This window comes from Rhamphochromis sp. 'chilingali' (assembly GCF_963969265.1).
Source record: "Rhamphochromis sp. 'chilingali' genome assembly, chromosome: 10".
Classification (NCBI taxonomy): Eukaryota; Metazoa; Chordata; class Actinopteri; order Cichliformes; family Cichlidae; genus Rhamphochromis; species Rhamphochromis sp. 'chilingali'.
The window spans coordinates 15,040,193-15,063,175 of NC_137937.1; the positions used below are offsets into that span (position 1 = coordinate 15,040,193).

The 22,983-nt window shown below is 42.3% G+C and overlaps 4 protein-coding genes across 6 annotated transcripts; 3 read left to right on the top strand and 1 right to left on the bottom strand.

The window, feature by feature from the left end:
• Positions 1-2,445: 2,445 nt before the first annotated feature.
• On the top strand, positions 2,446-5,840 carry arid5a (AT-rich interactive domain 5A; the record flags this gene model as incomplete). The annotated part of the gene is made up of 4 exons (XM_080893714.1): positions 2,446-2,556; positions 3,585-3,682; positions 3,776-3,935; positions 4,025-5,840. The coding sequence occupies 4 exons, from the start codon at positions 2,446-2,448 to the stop codon at positions 5,207-5,209; spliced, it is 1,554 nt and encodes a 517-aa protein (XP_080749840.1). The 3' UTR covers positions 5,210-5,840.
• A 2,830-nt stretch (positions 5,841-8,670) lies between these two features.
• gins4 (GINS complex subunit 4 (Sld5 homolog)) lies at positions 8,671-13,086 on the top strand. The gene is made up of 8 exons (XM_080895032.1): positions 8,671-8,946; positions 9,041-9,127; positions 10,801-10,914; positions 10,996-11,093; positions 11,189-11,277; positions 11,401-11,491; positions 11,629-11,733; positions 12,069-13,086. The coding sequence occupies exons 1-7, from the start codon at positions 8,848-8,850 to the stop codon at positions 11,723-11,725; spliced, it is 675 nt and encodes a 224-aa protein (XP_080751158.1). The 5' UTR covers positions 8,671-8,847; the 3' UTR covers positions 11,726-11,733; positions 12,069-13,086.
• A 148-nt stretch (positions 13,087-13,234) lies between these two features.
• On the top strand, positions 13,235-15,294 carry ppp1r3c2b (protein phosphatase 1 regulatory subunit 3C2, duplicate b). 3 transcript variants are annotated; one of them, XM_080895030.1, is made up of 4 exons: positions 13,235-13,682; positions 13,931-13,987; positions 14,127-14,198; positions 14,419-15,294. In XM_080895030.1, exons 3-4 carry the CDS (start codon positions 14,179-14,181, stop codon positions 15,287-15,289), a joined length of 891 nt encoding a protein of 296 aa, XP_080751156.1. In that variant the 5' UTR covers positions 13,235-13,682; positions 13,931-13,987; positions 14,127-14,178; the 3' UTR covers positions 15,290-15,294. The 3 variants fall into 3 exon arrangements, with proteins under 3 accessions (XP_080751156.1, XP_080751155.1, XP_080751154.1); XM_080895029.1 differs by having other exon boundaries at positions 13,235-13,987; XM_080895028.1 differs by having other exon boundaries at positions 13,931-14,198.
• A 1,220-nt stretch (positions 15,295-16,514) lies between these two features.
• phyhip (phytanoyl-CoA 2-hydroxylase interacting protein) lies at positions 16,515-22,346 on the bottom strand. The gene is made up of 5 exons (XM_080895031.1): positions 22,217-22,346; positions 19,886-20,062; positions 17,499-17,673; positions 17,156-17,273; positions 16,515-17,067 (listed from the first exon to the last, which is right to left on the bottom strand). The coding sequence occupies exons 2-5, from the start codon at positions 20,051-20,053 to the stop codon at positions 16,524-16,526; spliced, it is 1,005 nt and encodes a 334-aa protein (XP_080751157.1). The 5' UTR covers positions 20,054-20,062; positions 22,217-22,346; the 3' UTR covers positions 16,515-16,523.
• Between the last annotated feature and the right edge of the window lie 637 nt (positions 22,347-22,983).

Genomic DNA, 22,983 nt, shown 5'->3' on the forward strand with positions numbered 1-22,983 from the left:
TCTTTGAAGCTCAAGAGGACCAGAATGAAACGTCACAACAAACGGCAGCCAGTGACGAAGAGAAGGGGACCGCAAAGCAGGTACTAAACTCTGTCACTGCTGATAAAATGACAAAAAAAAAAATGACAGTTGGTCTTCTGGCAGCCGTCTGGGCAATTTCCATCAGTTACAGTTAATCAGTGACTACAGACATGACTACTCAGAATGAGTTATGTGTTGTGTTTTCATTTCCCCTTTTCAGTGGATTTGAGTGGCGATTTTTTGAAGTGCTGATTATGTGCGTACAGTCGTTTCATCTCTATGGTCGATTATGAAATGAGTAAGGAGGAATAAGTGATTCTGCTTTGTTTTCTGAGAGGCCTCGAAAAGGCGCACACACACACGCACACACCTCACACGCCACAATATTTCGTTGCACATAAAGAAACTGCGGGAGCACTGCCACTCACAGCCGCTGTTCTGGTAAGTGAAATGAGAGGAACAATATGAGAAACACAAATTAGCTCATGAAATTTCCAAAGCTGATGTTAGTTGAAAGCATGGTGGTTAATGTGGTGACTTCTGGCCTGACGATAGCATCAATCCAGAACGCCGCTGACAATCATTGTGAGAATTGTGTATCAACACATTGACATCAACATCACCCACACAGTTTTCCAAAAAAAAAAAAAAAAAGACAGAAAAAAGAGAAAGAAAAGAAAATTCATCTGTGAAAATCAACCGAAAGTTTCACGATGATATTTGTTCTCTGGTCTTGAGTGCGATCTTCAGCGCAGGGGCTTCATTATGTGGCTTACAGTGAAGACATTTCCTGTAGGCGATCATTGATGCGTAAACCTGAAAGTTTTGTGAATCAGATCTAAAATACAATGACTGAAAACAGCCGAGCTGAATTCTGTGCAAGATTCCAATCACCACTTTCTCACATTTTTAGATGAATATCATTGCGCGCGCGCATTCTGCCGCATATTCAATCAAAATCCCCTGATTTGTACAAATGTGGCGAGAAAAGCAGGTCGCCCGGGGTGCTCTTTTAGGTGGTGCAGAAAATATTGCCTATGAGAAAACCTGTAGAAAACAGTGGAAAGTCAGAGCTGTTTGCTGCTGGCTGGGAACAGGAGTGTAAAGCCACTGAACTGTGACTCAGTTGGGCTATCTTGGTTAGAGGCCTGCACCTTCACTATTACTCACTCTAGGGGTTTACTTCTCGGAACCAGGAACCACATAGAGGAACTTGATTCAATATGAAACCGCCTCTAGCTGTTTTGTTGTACAATGAGTGCCACAGAAATAGCAGCTTCTATATGTGGTGATTCAAAGTAAAATATTGACAGCGTCCACTGCGGTATCCCTTGACATCCAATCTACCGAAATTGATCAAATGCAGCTGTGATGTGAGATCTCACATTTAAATAGATGCTGTAAATTCCAAACTCTTTGTTTTGACTACGAGAAGTGACTATATCAGCGTTTGTGATGTATGAACCAGTGTTTACACAGCGTGAGCGACACGGTGGCTGTGAACAACGGAAGACTATCACACCCAAGGGTTCGTTTTTAGCTGCCCTTTTTTTTGTTCTTCTTCTCTTTTTTTTTTACTTCAACAATAGAAATATCATCTGAGCTAAAATTAAGCAACAGTTTCTCTTCTTGAGTCTCAGCTTTTTGAAATCTTTTGAAGCGACGGTTTTAATTCTGCATGCCTTTTCTGTTTCATTTCTGTTTTCTTGCAAACCACAAATAGTGACATTGTGAATTTCCTCTGCTGGACTTCTGAGTAATGTGAACTTGACGCCAAATTTCTTGGTATCTTAAATTCCTCGTTAGTGTCACTGACACTACTTTTGCAGAAACGTATGCGATTTTTGGAGCTCTTGCAAAACAACATATTTATTCACCTACTGACTTGCAACGACTCTTCTCTTCTTGGCTCAAGCTCATTTTACTGAGTGACATTTGTACCAGTGACTGACAGCTCCAGACCAAAAACCCCACAAGTCTGCTGCGTTCTCTCCAGACAGGATGTATAGCGGTTATCTATTGAAAGTAGCGGTAAAACCCTACTCTCTGATTTTGACGTTTCATTTCAACATTTGTGTCTCATGAGACAACTCTGCATGTCGTTTTTCCCATTTCTCTCACAGTACCTTCAGCTGTAAAACAGTGGACTGTGACACATTTACAAAGCATACTAATGTAGTCCTTTCATGCATCTGTTTCCTCTTACTGTAGGCTTCTCCTGCTGTTATTGAGATTCACGACTCTACAACTGAATGTGAAGATGAAGGAAGGGCCAGTGTGGTGCAGATGGAGGAGAAGGCATTTGTCTCAAGTTTGCACTCTTTTATGAAGGAGAAAGGTACACCCATTGAAAGGATTCCTCACCTGGGCTTTAAACAAAGTGAGTTTACTCTATTATTGCTTTTATATAAACACATTAGTAAAATGAAATTAGAAAAAGAAGTAGATTATTCATGTGTGTGTGTCTCCCCCCCACTCTCAGTTAATCTCTGGAAGATCTACAAAGCTGTTGATAAACTTGGAGGCTATGATTCAGTAAGTACTTTATTTAGCTTATGTAACAGATGCAAAAAAAAGGCTTCACTGCTGGCGGGCTTTTAAGTGGAAATGAGCTGTAGGTTTAGGTGCTAGAGATGCAGACAGCGGTGCTGTCAACACATCGCTCCCCATGCTCTGTTTTCTTTGATGTTGACACTGTGGCATAAGTTGTGAGAGTGAAACTCATAATGAAATGGAACTAGATCGAGGCTTGTGTTGACCACCGTTGCTTTGTCCCAGGTTGTAAATACACCAATATGAGCCACCTACGTTAGCACAGGTTTAAAATTGAAAGTGTAATTTCAATACCGAAAACCAGCAGACATGGCATTTAAAGGGTAAGCAACCACTGCCCTTCCTCAAAAACATTTTTACAAATAGATCTATAAGTAAATATTTTAGGGTCCAAGCACCTGAGGTACAAAAATGAATAAATTAATTCACACAAGCGCAGTCTGCTAGGTGTTAGTCCAGGTCTAGTCTCTGACTTGGACCTTTTAATCACACTGTTGCTGCCTTGGTATGTTACACAGAACTAATACAGGGGTGGACAATTAACTTTTCCAAGGGGCTCCATGATAAACTGGGACTTCCGTGGAGGGCCACACCCTCACCAGAGTCCTATTTTTAGCCTGCCCTTTCAAAGAATTAATATCGAGCAGAACTGACTCCACCTTATTGGTGAATTTCCTTGTTTCTCAGTTTCTAATGTACCCCCTTGGGAAAATGAATTGCCTGTGCACTAACAAGTGGCAGTGCACCCATACCTGCAAGCATGTTGTTAACTGTCAATCCTCTTGCCCAATTCTGATTTTAATTTTGTCTCCAAAAATAAATAAATACAAAATTGAGGATTTGTGGTTTGAATGGACCAGTAGGTGGTTACATCCATCTTTTATATACAGTCTATGGTTTCATGATAGAAACAGCATAAGATTAGGATACCAGATACTGCCATCCTAGTGGGAACTGTTTAAATAGTGTAATGATTTTTAACTGTTGTACACGTTCATTTTTGTCAACAGGTGACAGCACGACGCCTTTGGAAGAAAGTCTACGATGAGCTGGGAGGAAGCCCCGGTAGCACCAGTGCAGCTACTTGCACTCGCAGACATTATGAGAGGTGAGGATGACTCTGTTTCTCAAGAACCTTTTTTGGTTCAAACACTATAAGATCAGCTGAGACTCAATTTAAACTGTGCTGCTTATGTGACAGGCTGGTGCTTCCCTTTGAGAGGCATATAAAAGGAGAGGAAGACAAACCCCTGCCTCCAAGCAAACCACGAAAGCCATACAAGAGAAATTTGGATGGCAAGATGACTAAGGCAGAAGGGAAGAGGAAAAGAACTCATTCAGATAGAGACATTGATTCAGAGGTAACAAATTATAACTCTGACAAAACACCTAAAAGAGAAGTGTTTGTTTATATTGTGTTCTAAAATCCCTCCTCCTCTATGTCTTTCAGTTACTCACCCAGAGAAGTCCAGAATCTTCCTGTCAAAGTGAAGCAGTAATTCATCCTCACTCTGCTCTCTGGGCTGACAGACACCACACTGAGCCAAACAGAGCCACCAATAATGTCTGCCCTTCTGTTTACCTTCTCCCTGCATCCAACTCGTGGATTGCTCAGTTATCGACTGCAGCCGGAGAGGTCATCTCTCCTCTGGAGAAAAAAAAGAGAATGGCTCAGGCTAGCCTCAATTTGCCGCCCAGTTCTCAGAGCGAGGATAAAGAAAGGCCCTCCGTCATCCACTGTTCCCAGTCTCCAGCCAGGGCTTCTTCCAGCAGAAACTGCAACTCCTCTGATGGCTCCCCACTCCCTTTATCCTCCTCCTCTTCCCGCAGCCCCTCCCCTTACTCTGTTTCATCAGAGGAAGGTCCAGCAGGAGGTGAAGATAAAACTGCATCAAGCTCAGAAATGTCCCAATACGCTTCTGTCAAAAATCCATCGGGCCGCAGTGACGATAGCAAGACTGTTAGTAAGACACACAAAGAACCTAAAGGACAGAATAAGGATGTTTCTCAAATCGTCTCTGACTCGATTAAAAACCAAGTTAAAGACTGGAAGTCCTACAAAGGAGCAAGCAAACATTACCTTTATCCTTTCCAGCTACCCACCACATACTCTGTGAAACCTGGCTTTTCTCCAACATCTACCTCTAGCTTCACCAGAGTTATTCCAAAATCTGGCAATGTTCTACGACCCACTCCAGTTCGGCCAAGTACCAAAGGCCAAACGGGTAGGTTGCTTCAGCAGGACGACTCTCTGACTTGTGCAAAGAGGATGTCTCTGTGGCCCTGTCAGACAGAGAAGAGAGAGAAATCCAGGACAATGCAACAGAAAGTTTCTCCCGCTCAGCAGAGCCTGTCCTATTCCGCCGCCAGCATGCCGTTGCCGTGTGTCCTGTCAGGCTACGAGAAAACAGCCAGAGACTCCAGGCTCCAACCTCCCCTGCCCCCTTCATTTATCCCCAGCAGAATGAGACTACCTCCCTCTCAGCTAATGTATCGCAATGTACCAATGGGTCCACCTCCCTCTGCTCTCATCGGGTCTGCTTTTTACTCCTACCCCTACCCCATTCCGCTGTTAAATCCCCAAACTGCATATGCCATTCCTGCCATCAGTCCCATTTACCCTCAAAAGTTGTGACAAAATCACAATGATAATCACAAAACAAGACAGTGGGTTGTTGCCCAGTTGAGTATTGTTGAGGCCTCCTGACATGTTTTAAACATTAAATATTTTCAAGTTATTCCAGTTGAGTGACTGTATGGATCCTGGGGATTAACACCGAGCAGTGACAGCTGCAAATATTTATAGGAGCCAGTGAATCATGTTGAAGACTTGCTGTCCAAGTGCACCTGAAAGGTGCACTACTTAAAAAAAAATTACAATATGCAATATTTCTTTAGCTGCTACACTAGGATCAAATAATGTAATCTGTCTAATATAAATTTTGGAAAAACAGATTAAGGTCAGTTATTTTCAGTTTTAATTTCTTTAGATTTTATCTAGTAAATTTTAATGATATGTTGCTATGATTATTAAAATGAATTTTATATTCAATTCAGGTCAAAATGAATGTGATATTAAGGTTATCGTCAATTGCACAGTTTCAGTATTTTGTTTTTGGAAACAAAAAACTGTCTAATGTTCCCTGATGTACTGTAGTTATGTCTGAAGATTATTATTATTTTGAATGAATGTTGGTCAGTGTTTGATATAAAAAAATATCTATATTGTTCTCATGTTATTCAAGTGTATTTAAACGAAAGACTAAAACAGCCAACAAATAAAGAGAAAACATGAAAACATATTTGTTCTTTTTGTTCAGTTCAATCACAGCACTGTAAGATTGTGAAAGATGAAAGCTTTAGCACTAGGCTCTCTCCTCCGCCTTCTTGATATGATGTTCTTCTGCTTTCCTGCCCGCTGTATCTTCGGCGATGCTGTTAGCTCTTTTTCGTAGCGTCCTGATGACACACAGTTTGTGCTCCAGGGGGTGATGGCAGTCAAACCTTAATTAGAAAAAGTTGCATTTCCTGAGAAAATGCAGTGTGAATGCCTTGTAGTGGAATCTGCTGAAAACAGCTGAAAAAGCAGAAGTTTCAGCTGAAAAGAAGTAAAAAAGCAAAAATTGCCACAGGTCAGATTTGAACCTGTGCCAACTGCTCTCAAAGCAGCTGCTCATCTCACTGAGCAGAAGAGGCTGAGATTTGTGTTTATAAGAGGTGAAAAGCTGAAAATTCTGCTGAAAAGAGGTGAACTTTTTGAACTTTCTGCTGAAAATAGATGAAGAAACTGAAAATTCTGCTGAAAAGTTGTGCTCAAAACAGGTGATCAGTGAATTGTGGTACATCCTGAGGTTTGATTTTCAACCAGGTGTCATCCACATACCTGTACCAACGACTTGGGGGTGTTCCAGGGTAGGATAACAGAGCCCCGTTTTCCACTTCTTCCATGTACAAGTTGGTCACAGTGGGTGAAACTGGGGAACCTACGGCACACCCATGTTTCTGCTTGTAGTACTGACACTTGTATTTGAAATAGGTGGAATGAAGACACAGTTCCACAAACAAACACACTTGGTCGGTGCTGAGAGTGGTCCTGCTGCTGAGGTTGGGGTCATCCTGTAATCTCTTATGAACTACCTTCACTGCTTCAGTGACTGGAACACAAGTGAAGAGAAACGTAACATCATATGAGACCATTGTTTCATCTGCCTCCATTATGACATCTCTAAGCTTCTCAACAAAATTCAAAGTGTTCTGGATATAGTGTTTAGAGCTGCCTATTAACGGGTTGAGGATCAAAGCCAGAAACTCTGAGTTGATCATGCAGACAATTGGTCTTAAAGGTACACCCTGTTTTTGTATCTTCGGTAAACCATACAGACTTGGTGTAGCTTCCCCTGGGTGTAGCCTGTGGTATGAGGTCTGGTCAGCAGCATTGTCTTAATCTAAGTGCTTGACACATTCTATGACCCTTTTCCTGTAACCACTACCTGTGTCTCGATTCAGAGCCTCATAAGTATTTTTGTCAGTGAGCAGTGACAAATTCTTCTCAATATAGTTTTTCTGTTATTTGTGTTTGCTGATGTGCATTAAGGAAACTGCAGCTGTCTGAGGCATGTGGTGAGAGCTGCAACCTTGCAGGTCTGATGTAGTCCAGATAAGTTCAGAGGATGCTGATAGCGTGCAACACTGAACATCACTATGGTGGCCGCAGTGCAGGCAAAAAATATGAAAGAACTATGAAGCAAGTGCAATGAGGAGTGATGAGAAGGAGCAAATAGGACAAATGAGATACTGCAGTAAGGTTGTCTGAAAGAGCTGCAACGAGGGAAGCAGATGATCTCTGAATTCACACGAATGAAACTGCAGGCTAAGAGCCCAGATAACGTGTAGATCTAGCTCCCAGTTTGGATTTGTGAGACAGAAACCATCTCTACTTTTAAGATTAGCTTTAAAACCTTTGATAAAGTATATAGTTAGGGCTGGATCAGGTGACACTGAACCCTCCCTTAGTTAAACTTCAATAGGCCCAAGCTGCTGGGGGACTTCCCATGATGCAATGAGCATTTCTTCTTAATTCAACTCTATTCACACTCTGTGTGTTTATATGCTGCTTTGTATTTAATCATTAGTTATTTTTAATCTCCGGCTCTTTTCCGCAGAGTGTCGTTTTTGCTTCCTCCCTCCCCACTCATCCACGACCACTCATGGCACAGCCTCCCTGAGCCTGGTTCTGCCAGGGGTTTCTTCCCATTAAAAGGGAGCCGCTTCCTCATAATGATTAATCTGATTGTTGAAGTTTATTTTTATTGGTTTTAGAGTCTTTACTTTACAACACAAAGCACCTTTACTGTTTACTGGCAATTAAATTTTATCAAATTCAATGACATGCTGATTTAGGAAATCAAATTGACTTCTACGGCATCAGTTATGTCTTTGTGTGTTTGTAATAATCACAATCTTTTGGTATTTCTTGAGTGAATATGCAGTACCCTGTCCTGTCACTGTCTTTTATACAGTGTCTATTATATTATGTCTATTAGTGGTATGGGAAGCATTTCTATGAGGGTTTTTCTAGATCATAAGTAATGCTTGTGTTATATATTTGATAGTATTAGCAGTAATTATCTGTAAATATATAAAATATATAATAAATATATATATAAAGATATCTCTCGCAATATAAGCACAATAACATAACTACTAATTATGATCCGTGAAAACACAATAGAAATGCTTCTCCCACCACTTTCTACCACTCTAGCATTACTTACAACAATCTTCAGCAACATGCAATATTTTGAGTGTATTGCTTGTATTCACAGCACGTGCTATGTAGAGAAGATTCCCTCAGTGATGCATTTCAGGAAAAACCGGGCTCATTGAACTTTTAAAGTTTGCGCTCCTGTAGCAGAAAATCCTCAACATCCCCGATCAATATTCTTCCTGAATGTCTAGAAACGAATTTACTGTCTTTTATTGAATGCTCCGTCCAATTATTAATAAAAACTATACTAAGCCTACGAGAAGGCTTGCCTGACAAGCTAAACTCGGGGAAACGAGCACAATGTAAATCTCGCGAGAAGAATCCCAGTGGCGCGAATAAACAACGAGTTTTTCCGCTAACTTGTGGCTGCTGTGACAGTAGTAGTCGCATTAGTACATTTTTTCTCATATTATTCAGTTTTAATTGCTCTATTTTTATTATTAATTTATTTTTAATTCAACAGATATTCTGCGTTTTGGTGAAATTTTGTATTTTTACTGAAAACCATGTCGGACGCTTTGTCTGACGACGGCAGCGACTTCAACCAGGATGACACCCAGGAGGATGTTATGACCCCGGCCGAGCTGATCGCTAAACTGGAAGAAGTAGGCCAGATTATTCCCCTGACGTGCAGACTCTTCACCTCTATTAGATATTCAGCACCGTCTTCACTGTTGTGTCCGTGTGTGTCGCCCACAGGCTTGGCTAAATGAGAAGTTCTCACCGGAGTTGCTGGAGAACAAATCAGAGGTGGTGGAGTGTGTGATGGAGCAGCTGACTCATATGGTAAACTACCCGGGGAATACCTCCTGCTGTGGGTTTCTAATGTTCAGTGGCATGCATGGTTATAGTTGAGTTTCTGAATTGCAAAACAGCAACTGAAACGCGAAGGACTGCAACCTATGACAATGTGCATGACTGATTCAAATGCAGCAGAGGGAAAACTATATTCAGTACTGTGCAAAAGTCTCGAGCCACCTCTCACTTTTTTATGTTTTTTATGTTATGTAGTGAAATTGATGCAGAATGTAAGGCAAAAGCAAAGTTAGTACAAGTCTAATGAGCTTGAAAGTCCATATTCCGTATGACCACCTTTATGTTATACACAGCCTGAACTCTCTTGGGCAAGCTTTCTTGTAATTTCTTTAAGTAATCTTTAGGAATTGTTCTCCAGACTTCTTAAAGGACATTAAAAGCTCTTTGATGTCGGCTGCCTTTTGTTCTGTTCTCTGTCAAGATGATCCCACACTGCTTCAATAATGTCGAGGCCAATCCATGACTGATAGTGTTCCGCTGTGTGGGTTTTTTTTGTTTTTGTTTTTTATGTTTGGGGGGGGGTTTTTTGTTGTTGTTTTTTTTCCCATCCAGGTATGCTTTTACTGCATTGGCAGTGTGTTAGGGATCATTGCCATGCTTAAAAATGACTTGTTTGGAAAAAAAAACTTGTCTAGTTTGCACAATTTTATTTAATGGCACACATGCTGAGATATACCAAGCTGATTCTCAGTGAGAATCATCTTGTTGGTGTAGAAATATAATTTCATACCTGTAAAATGTTTTTTTTCTTTGGCATTTTTAATAGATTCAACTAAAGGAGTGAAAAGAAAGAATGTGTTTTTTGCTACAGGCTCCCAATAGCAAAGTGCCTAAAGTAGCACGTTAAAATAGCTTCTTTGTTAAGTTGTCTGTTGTTTTTGCAGACGCGTTACTGGCTTTTCCTTCGAATTCGGTGCCTTTTCGTGCTCGGATGATTCATAGGTCAGTGTTAAGTGGCTTAACAAACAAAAATAGGTGCATTCCACCTCTTCTAAACTGTGAATTTTTTTTAACCCATAAGAAGCAAAAGATTGTAGAAAAAGACCCATTACAATTCACTAGAGCTCAAAATGCCACTTTATACACACAAATTAATTTATTTTTCAGTGTGAGTTTAAAGAAAGTAATTTCCTCTTCAGTGGGTCAAAAAACATCAAATGTTCAAAATATAGAAGTTGAATTCAGGAATATCTGAGATTTCTTCTTTTTGTTCGTTTACTTGAATTATTACAAACATGTTTTAATTTCTTCTGTCACCTGACAGATCAGCACTTCATTGCTGGTTTTCTTACTATTTAGTTTCATTAGTATGGATAAATTGATCTATAGGAAGCCCTGCAATTGATATCAAGACTTTGATGGTAATGTCAAATGTGTAATGTGGTGGTTTCAAAATAAAATCTCAAACAATTCAGGGCAATGTGGTTTGCTCTGTGACAAACTACTAACTAAAGCTGCTGCCTGTCAGTAGGACCTTGATTACATTACTATACATCCAGATGTGGAGAGTCATTCATTTCAGATGATTAGGATGGTATTAACACTGATATTCAAACATATCCCAGGGCTGTTGCTTTTCTGGTCATTCTGAGTAGCCCTGAATAAAAGGACCCTTTAATTTCTGACAGTTTTGTCACCAACAGGAGTCCAACTTGCAGCGGGTGAAGAAAGGCGATGCAAAGGCCAGCATCCATCGTATGGAAATAGACAGGATCCGCTACGTTCTCAGCAGCTACCTGCGCTCTCGTCTGCAGAAGGTCGGTTGGGTCGGCGCCACAAAACTGAGTTTTCGCTAAGTTGGTGACATCTGCCTGACCTTTTGTGCTGTTCATGTCTAGATTGAAAAGTATTTCCCACATGTCTTGGAGAGAGAGAAGTCTCGGGGTGAGGGCGAGCCATCTCTGCTGTCGCCTGAGGAGTTTGCTTTTGCCAAAGAGTGAGTGTACTGGAATAAAGTCGTTTAAATCGCTGCGGTTCTTGCAACACTTGGGAATTTTTTTTAAATCACATGCCAACACATCTGGCTTGCAGGTATTATGCCAACACAGAAAGCTACCTGAAGGCTGTAGCACTGAAGCGCATGCCAGCCAATGTACAGACTATGGATATGCTCAAAGCAGGTAAGGTGTCGTTCTGTGTCTAAAATGGTGATACTATTAGCCCATGCAGACAAATGGTGACATTTGCTGTGACATTTTTACTGACCATTGCACTGGATTCACCACTGTGTATCCTAATGTTAGTGCCTGAGCCCTGCCTGGACTCCTTTGTGTTTCTGCGAGTGAAAGAGAGACAGGAAAACATCCTGGTAGAGCCTGAAACGGAGGATCAGAGGTTTGTTTGCCAATATTTCTCTGGATGTGCTATTATTTAGGCATCCAGTAGGTGACAGTGTTGCCTTCTTGCATTCGCTAACCTTTTTCTGTATAGATACTAAACTGATAAAATCTCCACTGTGTCTCTTCTATCAGAGAGTATGTCGTGGATCTCGAAGAGGGCTCTCAACACCTAATGCGTTATCGAACTATAGCTCCACTTGTGTCAAGTGGAGCTGTGCAGTTGATATGAATGCAAAGGTCAGTACCAGTGAGCCTTGACTGAGGCATCTTTGTCATTAACTCAATACTGCCCTCACACCCTCTTCTACAGGCATCTAAAAATTCATTTCTGCAGCTCTTACATAAGCCATGGCTTTGCGGTGACATCTGGATTTATTTTTAGTGCTTACTTTTTTCTCTTTCCCTTTTTTCCCTTCTTGAGTGTTCATTGTCTCTTGGCAACAGATAATAAAAAACAGCATTGAAATTTTAAAGCACCATGATGTGTTTACAACAAATTTTAGTTGCCATCTCTAAACTAAACTACTGTTAACAGTCAAGGGCAATTAATAGTGGTCTTTTATATGTTGCAGGTTGCTTGTTACTTTGGATCCAGGAGACATTCCTGAAATAAAGACTGCACAGAGATCACATCAGGAAGCATGCCCTTCATCTTCATCTTTCATCCAGAATAAGGACTGACTTTTGGGATGTAAATATAGAGATGTTTGCAGCACCATGGGACCAGAATTTAATTCTGTGGGGGCGGGGGACACACAATCGAGGTCACTGCCAGCGGAAACTAAAAGCTGTGGATGAACCCTGTTTACTAAACTAGGTTTTTTGCAGCGCTGAGTTTGTATTTTTGGATCTTTTTAATCATGCCATGACATATGCTTTGTTGTGTAGTACATTGGTGTGCGTGTGACTGATAAAGACAGCTCTGTCTAATCTGTTTATTCATTACTCTTCATGTTGCTTCATCCAAATGATTCATGTTATTGGATGATTTCTCAGCTGCTCCATAACCGGATGCATCAGATGACCCGACGGTGAAATTTCATCAGTTCACTTGGCATCATAATACCTTCCATCCTGTGCTCATGCTACATGTGCATGCCTCTTTGCAAGATCAGGGTTTGTTTGCTGTGATTTAAGGACATTCACACTTGAATTAACATGCTTTAATGTCATTGATTATCCTGTTAATGCTCACGTAGCTGTTGTACATCGTGACATTACTCTTTTTCACATGTTGAAAGTTTCCTTTTTGACTTTGCTTTAAACTTTAACCTAAAAGATGTTATGAGAACATTGTTATGTAAGTGTTTCAGCGCGAGCAATCAGTGCTTATTGTTTGCCTTCACATAAATTCACCAGTAATTAGAACTAATAAGGGATTGAAAGAGTGGGCTTAGACAGTCGTCTTGATTACTCTCTGTTGCTAACTCTTAAACTGCATTCATAGAAGACCTGGAGAAGAAATGTTACTTGATGTTCTGATTATCACACTGCTGTCATATAGTGTGGGCCTTGACCTGGTAAAACCAGGAACAAATCAAGTTGATTTAGATGTCTGATAGCATACAGTGTGGGGAACGGGCCTGTTATTATTCCTATTAAAATGTTGGAAAATAAAGTAAATATTCCCTCAGGCATCGAAGATAGTTTGAAATGTGAGTTGGAGAAAAAAATAAAATGATTGTGAAAAAAAATTGCATTTATTAAACACTACACCATTTTTTTAGGCTTTGTAAAATCTTGACATTTGTAACAGTTTTTATCATTTCACACTAATTGTAAAGTCATAAAAATGTCTTGTAGTTTGGTGGCAACAGTCTCAGTAAAGATAGGTCTTCCATGTGTGGATATGTATGGAACTTGATATACTCGCATACGCACATGGACTGATTCCTGAATAGCTTCTTCGGCTAAGTGACCAGCCTGCTGAGAGTTGTTTGTAATCCGGCCCTCCTCAGGTTTGCACATGCTGATGGACTGTGGGGCAGTGATTCCTTTAGAGCAGGCGCTAGATAGCAAAGGTTTGGAGCCATGCCCAGGCCTCTGTGGGATCTGTGTCCACTAACAGGTGTGAGAATAAAGGGCAGGATAACCTGGATAGTTTCCATAATGCAGAGTGGAATTACACAAAGAAGACTTTGATGTACGTAACGCAGATCGTCAACACTGGACAATGAATGTGCAAGGTGACGATACAAATATTTAACTTCACATGGTTAACATTTAGGTGTGTTCATATGTTTCTTTCCCATAATTAAATTATTTATTTATGCAAAGTAATGGCAACCTATGAAAACATAAAACTTACTGAAATGCAGTACCACAGGGAGACATAAAGAGAAAAATAGTCACAAGCTGATTGGTCAGGACAGCGAAGAGGGTGGAGTTTACAATATGACATCTAAACTGAGGTGATACAAATGTGTTGTGCCAGATTCTCCTGTGGGGAACAACTGACAACACAACTGCAACACGCTACTCATGGGAGATTGTAAGTACATTTTTAAATGTCAGAATTACACACAAAGATTGTTGCATGTTGTCACACACCAATCTTTGTGTGCAACTTTTTTTTCTTTTTTAAATACAGATTTTCTTGTAATTGTGACAGATTTTTTTCTTTTTTCCAGAACTCCAAACATTGAGGACAATATTCCCATCACTCAGCATAGGAATACCAGCATGGAGATGTCCAGTACATCGTAAGCAGACACAACACACACACAAACTGTGCAGATTAGCTTGCACAACTTCTTTAGGGGTTAAATTAAAATTACCATAATATTTTTTATCAGATCCCTTTCACGTTGTGATGCCTTCCTTAAAAGCCCTGCATAAACATGTAATGACACAACTGCGATATATACAAAGATATATTCACATTTCCAGTCAGTACTGAGGTCCACGTGTGTTTCTTGTTAGTGTCCTGCCAGTGGTTGGCTTTGGGTCGATGGCTCGGACAGCCGGACTGCTGGAGATTGCTGTCAGGCTGTGCTTAAACCAGCGTAAACAACTGTGTCCTCATGTCTGGGTTCCCATCCTGAAACCCCAGCGATCCTGCATCCGTCCTCCAGCTTCAGAGCACTTATCCTCTGATATCTTGAGCCAAGTCTTTCCGCCCCATCCTTCCTCACCTTTCCTCGATGATTTGGACGACGGCGATGATGATGTGTTGTTCCCAATCAAGAGCAAACGTGTTGTTTTTGCCGACTCGCGGGGATTGTCTCTAACAGCCGTGCGAGTGTTTTCCGACAAAGAAGAGCAGTCTGACCTCGACCTGCTGCCATCACTGCAGTCTCTGGGCAGCATGACAGAGGATGGCTACAGCTGCACAGTCAGCACCTGCTGCCCAGGAACACAGCTCAAACTGGGCTTCCCGCAGCCATCTGCAAATTTCCAGGCCTTTCGTGCCAAGCTGGCAGAGAGCATGGTCATCTTGGAGAACTGCAGTATCAGCGAGAAGGCCCTCCGGGGTACCGTAAGGGTTAAGAATGTCAGCTACCAGAAGGATGTGCGTGTGCGCATCACCTTTGACTCGTGGCAGAGCTACAGAGACGTGCCCTGCACGTACCTGCAGAAACGCTTCGGAGGACCTCAGACGGACATCTTTGAATTTGACATTACTATTCCTAAAGTGCTAGATGCCAAAAGGAAGATTGAGTTCTGTTTAAGTTATTTGCCAGGAGGGCACAGCGAGCCTTTTTGGGACAATAACGATGGACAGAATTACAGCATTACAGTGAGCGTGAACTCACATCTGTGCCATGGGAAGAATCTAAGTGAAAGGTCATGACTCACTAAACCTAGAAGTGATCCTGTTTTTTTCCCACCTTCGTGTATACTGTATCAGTCCTGGGTGAAGGTTTCGTGTACATTTTTGTGTTTTTCTGTGAAATGTTACTTCTTTTATTTTTGATCATGTTTATACTGCTTAGTAACAGTTCTATATTTTAAAAATGTCTTTAAAACAGATCAGTTTTGGTGTCAGTTCCTTTCACGTTAAGCATCACACACTGTGTCCTGCATTTTGGCCCGTCACCACAGGATGAATTATTGTTGTGCGACAGGGAGGGGATCCCTTTCACTTTAGGCATTTCTGGGATTCCCATATAGGTCAGAGATTACTGGGCAGGGACAAACAGGAGGCCAATAGCAGAAGCCGCTAATCTTAGCACAGCTGCCAAAGAGCGACTGCAGGGAGCTTTGAGAGCTTCCTCATTACCTTTCTCTTATGTTCAAACACTGAACCTCCTCCTAATGGCTTTTACTGTTACAAAGTATCCTACTGTTCTGCAGTATGACAATTTCTTAGTCATAACCTTACATTTAAAGTGAAGCAGGAAAGTATTCAGTGAGGATGCTGGAAACTAACGTTCATGTTTCAGTGTAGTATAAGTGATTAGACTTCATTTTGTAGGAGAAACATGGCAGTGTATGTTGTTTGAGAGGTGATCACAATAAACTGAAATAATCTCCACAGGAAAAAAAAGAAGAAGTTTACATGCCGTCACACCAGCTTTGACTTGTCACAGCAAAGAAAGAGCAGGAGGACTGATGATGGCTGAGTAAGCTATGAAAGTGAGCAAGTGTCCATATTAGAAAAACGTCATCTTGACTATTATTTCCCTACTGCAACAAGTCAAAATGTCAGTTGTGAAAAAAACACATCAAAGGGAAAATGGGCAAAAACAAAAAGAACATCACCATGATGATGCCAGAAAAAACAGTCTTCTTAAGCCTGCTGTGTTTTCAGTGCATTTTTTTTTTGTCATGGATGCATCTTCATTGTATTTCCAGCTGTGATTAGGATGGAGTAATGCTATACACACTTTTATAAGTCTTCTAGTTTAAATACACTATCTGGTCCAGGCAGGAGGGAGGAGGGAAAGCAGCACGAGTGCACCCTGAGAGGTGACTCTTTCCACAGTGTTCTGACCTACACATGATGGGCTCAACCATCTTTTTGCATCACAGCGTCTGTCTTGGCTGCAGACTTGCACACTTCAAGTTCTGCGCCAGCGCTTCCCTCAGCGTCCCACGCTGATGTTGCACACTTTGCAGCTCGGGTCTTTCTTGGCATTGGCGGTGGTCAGACTCATAAGCTGGTGCCCGCTGATTTGCTCCACGCCGCCCTGATCCAAGTGAACCGGCTCGGTGAACAGCACCTCGAGGATGACGTCGCTGGCGTGGCAGTACAAGGGCTCCTCCCCGGGTCTCTGAGAGGCAGTGTAAGTCAAAAAGGGGTTGGAAGCCAAGTCCAGCATAGGGAGGCGGGTGCGGCAGAAGGCATCTCCCTCTGAGCCAACAGGGGCAAGCACCAGCACCACATAGTGGTAGGCCGTGTACATGCAGTAGAAGTCTGCAAAATACAGGCAGATGTTGGGGTTCAGCAGGTGTCCAGCCGGGATCTGAAACCGCAGGGGTCCGTACGGGGAGTCTTTGGGAGGGAGCCCTGTATCAAACTCTGTGTTGCAGCTGAAGAAGACTCCATGCAGTTTGCCGCTGATGGGTGAGCCGTGACTCCCACTGGTGTCTTTGAGGGCTGGACGCATCAGACCTCCACACTCCTTTCTAATTCCATACATTAAAAAAGGAAAATGAGTTATTGCACTCCGTTCATATGGGAATGTATAATAAAGAGAAAAAGTGAAGTGCCTACCTGACATAATCAAAGTAGTCTGGGTGCTGGTTGCGATAAAAGACAGAGAATTTCAGCAGCCTCCCCGCTGAGCCCTTGGCCTTGTCGAGAAGCTGCTGTAGGTGCTCCATTGCGTAGTCTGCAAAGTTTAAGTTTTGAAGCTGTGAAACTACTTGAAGTCTACACTACTTTCAAAGGTTAATGACTATCTGGTGCTGAGACAGAATTGTGGGTTGCTGTCTTGCCATTTTTGTGCGCTGCACTTTTTTGTTCCTCTCTTGTATCACTTTGGTCAGATCTCTGATATGTGACTGCATGCATAATCACTGTTATTTTAGTCACAACACACGAGTGCATGTCTTACCCCCAGTGCAAAACTCCACCACCTGGCTCCACTCTGAGACCAAGTAATCACCATCTGGCTGTCGGACAGCAGTTTGAACAGCAACACAATATTCTGTCCGCGGGCTGAGGAACCAGTGTCCCCTCACTGCCATGGGGAGAGGCACGGCTTTGGCCACCAGCTTGGTCGGCACGTCCTGCAGGATGAAGCAGGAAGCAGGTGACACCAGGGTACAGGATGCAAGCCTTTAACGGTCTGCCGCATGCATCATTTACATTTCAAAGCCGATGCAGATGCAATTGTTAGTCAAGCATTTCCTTCCATAAACTTTGCCTTTATTAGTGTGAGATTCCATTTTTAAGCCCCAGCTGCTGTAACTAGGATACATCTAATCAAAACAGCAGCTTCGTTTTGACCAAGGCCTCTAAGCAGCACAGCTAATTACTACAGGCTCAGAGGTCCATATATCCATAGCAACATCTCTGATGCAAGTTTGTTTGTGCCTCTTCGTGTATCAGAGAGAAATCATATCCTCCATCTAAGAAGAGCTCGCTCAGCCTGCCTTGATTTCACAAAAGCACTTTTTAGTTTGTGAATGCGTGCTGCAATAATATGCCATAATTACAGTCGGCATTTTGCATCTGCGGAGATAGCAACTGTTTCTTTTCATTATCATTATTTCAGGCTACAGGCATGCCATCAGTATAACTATTAAAAAGAACACGAGAAAAAAAGGGAAGAAAATTTAAAAAATGATTGGAAGGAAAAAATACGTTTTGAAATGTATAAATAGAGAATAAGGCTTGTGGTGGCTTTGGATGTGTGGAGCAGGCAAGAGGGAATGCATAGCTGTTGAAGTCTTTGGAGTTAGTAGGGTTTCATCATTAAGTTTAAGTTTAATTATGCCACAGTTTATTTTTAATGTCTGAGTAATAGCTCATAGTGCTGGCGGGGGCACAGAAGTGACCCTATGTGATAATGACTTCTCTAAAAGCCATCTGGGGTCAAACGTGCTGGAAGTGCTGGTAGAAGTTCATCATCATTTGGGGCTGCTTTGTTACCACAGTGCCTGTCAGCTTGCAGACACTGAGGGAAAAAATATTAATTTGAAAGCGGACCAAGAAAATTTCCATTTGAATTTCAGGACAGAAGTCAATATGAGAGCGGACTTAACAAGATGATGATCAACAGCAAGTTAATGAACCACAGAAAAGCTGCAGGTTTCAGAATGGCCAAATCATGACTTTAGCCCACTTGAGATGTGACTGTGACCTGAATAGAAGATGCACAATCATGAAATCTCAGAGTCCACAAAGGCCTCACAAGCAGCTACAGGAAATGAGCGATGAAGTTTTCGCTGGTAAAGGAGATAAAACAAGTTCATGAAGTGAAGAGTTCACAACTTTTTCCGCCTTGCACTGTAAGATGTGACTCAGCACTTCAGGTACAGATATGAACTGCTGTTGTGTTGAGTCATGTTATGTTTGTCTTTAATTGGGACGTCAGTGCTGAATGAAAATCAGACCGGGCTGTATGAGTAACATAGAGGTTCTGGTAACCACAAAGGAGTTCACCAGCTTCTGTGGAACTGCACACTGCATGAGTATTTCTAAAATTCATCCAAGTCAGCAATCTATCTTGCTCACACTGAAAAGTCTGCATAGCTGGAATAATGTTTAGATTAACTTAAAGTGGAACTAAGTTCAACAGGAGTTCCCGCCGTTCTGTGGGTCTGAGCCGCTATCATGGCTCAGAGCAAATGAGGATATGTCTTATATATCTAATATGACCCAGAGAGAGCAGATGGAAAGTAGCTGGTAGCTACACATCTCTTCCCTATGCTCAAGATTAATAGACTCTGACCAACATTAAAGATAAAACTAAAAAAAGATTTGTTGTCACATTATATCTGCGTTTCATGAAATCTTTTAAATTAATGAATTTAACCATGCACACGGGAAGGAATTAACATGAAAATACGTCTCCATGCTGCAGCTGAATTTGTCAGGTTTTGTCCACTTTCAAAAAAATATATAATAAAAGAAACAATGTGCAAGTGAGTCACTGGCCCGAAGCTGTTGACTGCACACATTTTCCTTTTCGCTTGTATTGGAAGTGACTGAAAGGGCACAACCACAGTTTTCTGTGTTCCGAGTAACAACGTGTAAGGCAGTCATCTGCTCAGCAAAGCAGACTTCGATGAAAATCAAATGATTTCCTGCCTCGTTCGTGCTGCCCGCTGTTAATTAGGAAATGACGCACAGTAAACGGATGATGAAAACGAGCACTGTGACCGGTGTGAATCTGGAGCATGAGTCTAGATGACACCAATACGGAGCAGGCTGCCTTCGGGGAGAAGGTGGGGGAAAGGTATGTGAGGTCATGCTGGAATTACAGAATGATCAGACCCTGTGTTTGAAGCGGTTGGGGTCCCTGTTGGCCTTGCGGCTTAAGTCGATGAAGAAGTGTGTGGCTCTGGCCGTGTCCTCGGGGGTCATATCCCACATGATCCGGAAGGAGTCGCAGGTCACCTCACAAATCTGGATATTACAGGGGGTCGAAAGGGGAGCATCCATGTCTGTAATCTGCCATTAGAATTAGAGATAAAAGTACTGAGTTAGATTGTAATAAGGGGATGTAATACTGGTGCCCCAGATAGGGGTGGGGGTGGGGGATATCTGCTAAGAGATTAAACCGTGCCACTGTACAACAGTTCAAAACAAAACACCTCAGCTGAATGAAATTAACCTTTCATTTAGAGATCTGTGTCCAAGCTCTTTCTTCACTGCCCCCCCCCCACCCCCCCACCCTTAACTGACATTTCCCATCATTGCACAACTCGATACGCTCCCAGCTGAGTGACTGGCCCCTGTTCCCCCCCTCCTGCATTTCATAATCCACTTACAGCAGTCTCTCAGCAACCACACGTCTCGCTGCCTCCCTCAATCTTCTCCTGTAATTCGCAAGGAAGGGGTCACAAACAAAAACCTTTCCGCACCCGTCAGCAGGCATCCAAACGTAAAAGGGAAAACTTTCTAAACATTTCTGTCTCCTTGCTGATATCTGCTCCTTTTCAAAACTGCAAGCGACGCGACTCCTTTCAGCTCAAGGAAAGCAGGGAGGTTTAAGCATCTGTAGCAGGTGATGTATGATCATATTTCCTGAGCTGCCCATCAGCAGTTCGATCTAGGCTGCTGCACATAGCCTTGAGTGTCAGGCTGGGAGCAATCTGTTGGCCAGCCTGTGTTTGTCCCATTAACTGTCACCTACCCTCCTCTTAAATGATGGTAACTCTCTTCAGTGTGTCCACAGTGCTCCTGTTTATCCCAGCTTGCTTGCAGTTTTCATCAGTCTAGTGTTACTGCAATAGTCTCCTCCACAGCTACAGTATATTTACTGATCTCTTGCAGTATTTTCAACACCAAAAGCAGCATTTTGCATATTTCTCTTATTAGCCCTGGCACAGTGAGCACGTGGCAAATATGTGTTCAAAAATAACTCCCCCCGTTGTGCTCCCTGTGATCCTACAAATTGCCTGGTTTAGAGTCATTGTCTGATTGCCGGGTCTGCTAAGGTGCGCCCCACCCGTCAGTGTGATGGACAGGCTGCGGTAGCTCATTAAAACCTGTGAACTGTGAAATTTGTGCGATGGCTCGTTCACACGGGCAACCGGGGCAGGGAGCCGCACCGTGCACGTGCAGTTCCACGCGTCTGTTTTCCAGCTGCTGTTCTCTTTTCTTGCCATAGTGTGCCTTTTTTTTCAGAGATAGAAACTGGGGCAACAGAAGATTCTCTCAGGACAAGTCATCAAAGCTCCCCGTGCGTCTGCATATGCTCCACTTTTGGATGGCAGAGATGTGAACACAGTTCAAATTCAGGTTGTTATACCATTCACACAATTACATTTCTCTCACTTAGAAAAAAACACACCAGTGTGAGCCAATTATCTCCACCACATTACCAGCTTTAACAGACAGCTGCTCCACATAAGGCAATGTGGTCTAACTAATAATTATTATGAGTACACATCATAACTCATAATTCATCTAGAAGTGCATAATTAGGCTACAGTTCACATCTCTGGCTGAAGTACATAACACACACACAGATGTTGTGCTGTAATCATGCATATGGAGCAGGGCATAGAAAGCAGCTCTCTGGTTCAAAGCTACGTTTCTTCTTCTTCTTCTTTGAGGAGAATAGTTTAAAAGACATTTACATAGCTAGGCGAGAGGGGAGGAAAAGGCGCAACCTTCTCGCTTTAGTTCTTAAACTGGGATGCTGAAAAGGCAGTCGCCGGGTATGAAAATGGAAATATTATCTCTTCGTTAAAGTAGTTTGAAGCGATGCACAGTTGGCACTGACATTTACCAGAATGACGCCCAATCTCTTTACACGAATCAGTCAGGGCTGCCATGTGAAATGTCCTCGCAGTCGCACGCAAAATGTCATTGGTGGGATTTAATAAATACCCAAAGTTGGCAGGGGGGAAAAATGCATGTTGACACCAAGAGAATAACAATCTGTAAATAAAACTCCAGCATCTGCTGCATTCATCTGACTTCATGTCAAATATATTTGGAGAAAACACACACACACACACACACACACACACACACACACCCAGGATAAGATCATTTGATGTCAACAACTTGTAAATAGACTCGTTTAATAAATTGATTCATTTTCTGGGACTCAGAATAATGTAATGTGAAGAATAATGTAAAAAAATTCCTTACTTGTATGAGGCTCAAATTTGAGATGGTAGAAGGTCGTCTTATTTCGCTTTCTAATTGCCTGCTATCGTTCAGCCGATGATAGATCCTCCAGGAAAACTGATTAGGAGGTGAAACGAACACACAGCCTCCTCTCTTCCTCTTTCTCCGTCTGTTTCTCTCTCTCTGTGTCACACAAACACTCTAACCCCCCACCTCCCACTTCCTGCCTCCCTCTCTCCCCCCCCCCCCTCCCAATCTCATTTTTCGCTCTGGGCGCTGCACGATGATAACTTGACTCCTCTGCACCCATAAAGGATGAATTAAAAGCTGAAAGAAGGAAAGGGGGGATAAAAAAAAGAGAAGATTTTTCCAGTTGCAGTGTGACCGCAGCGAGACACTCAGTGTACCTCGGCAGCATCGGAGCTCTCGCCAGCCAACCGTGCACAGCACATCACATCACTCGCTTGTAAATCTGCCCCGAAGCACAAAATCCAAATATACTCTAATCTGAACACTGAACTGCCAACATAAATGTCACCTCTCAGATATGGAGAAAGTCTGGGCTCTGGGAGTCTGAAGGTAGAAAGAATAACTGCTTTTTGCGCACTCAACTTGCCACACATTATTCTAAACAAATTACACTGTGAGTGGTGGCCCATAAAATTACACAGAGTCCTGTCAAGACCTCAAAAAACATACATGTGCCAACTGTCATGCCATATGGACCAACTCCACAGGGCATCTCCTTCTAGCCTATTCGGAGGTGGGGGATGCCACTATCTAAGTCC

What these genes read in the sequence shown, in the direction of transcription:
- gins4 (XM_080895032.1), top strand. Translation starts at nt 8,848, where the DNA reads ATGTCGGACGCTTTGTCTGACGACGGCAGCGACTTCAACCAGGATGAC. An exon ending in TGCGCTCTCGTCTGCAGAAG is followed by an intron (nt 10,915 to 10,995) that starts GTCGGTTGGGTC and finishes GTTCATGTCTAG; the next exon opens with ATTGAAAAGTATTTCCCACA. An exon ending in GAGTTTGCTTTTGCCAAAGA is followed by an intron (nt 11,094 to 11,188) that starts GTGAGTGTACTG and finishes TCTGGCTTGCAG; the next exon opens with GTATTATGCCAACACAGAAA.
- ppp1r3c2b (XM_080895028.1), top strand. Translation starts at nt 13,978, where the DNA reads ATGGGAGATTGTAAGTACATTTTTAAATGTCAGAATTACACACAAAGA. An exon ending in ATGGAGATGTCCAGTACATC is followed by an intron (nt 14,199 to 14,418) that starts GTAAGCAGACAC and finishes GTTTCTTGTTAG; the next exon opens with TGTCCTGCCAGTGGTTGGCT.
- phyhip (XM_080895031.1), bottom strand. Translation starts at nt 20,053, where the DNA reads ATGGATGCTCCCCTTTCGACCCCCTGTAATATCCAGATTTGTGAGGTG. An exon ending in CCAACCGCTTCAAACACAGG is followed by an intron (nt 17,674 to 19,885) that starts GTCTGATCATTC and finishes TTCATCCTGCAG; the next exon opens with GACGTGCCGACCAAGCTGGT. An exon ending in GACTACTTTGATTATGTCAG is followed by an intron (nt 17,068 to 17,155) that starts GTAGGCACTTCA and finishes GTATGGAATTAG; the next exon opens with AAAGGAGTGTGGAGGTCTGA.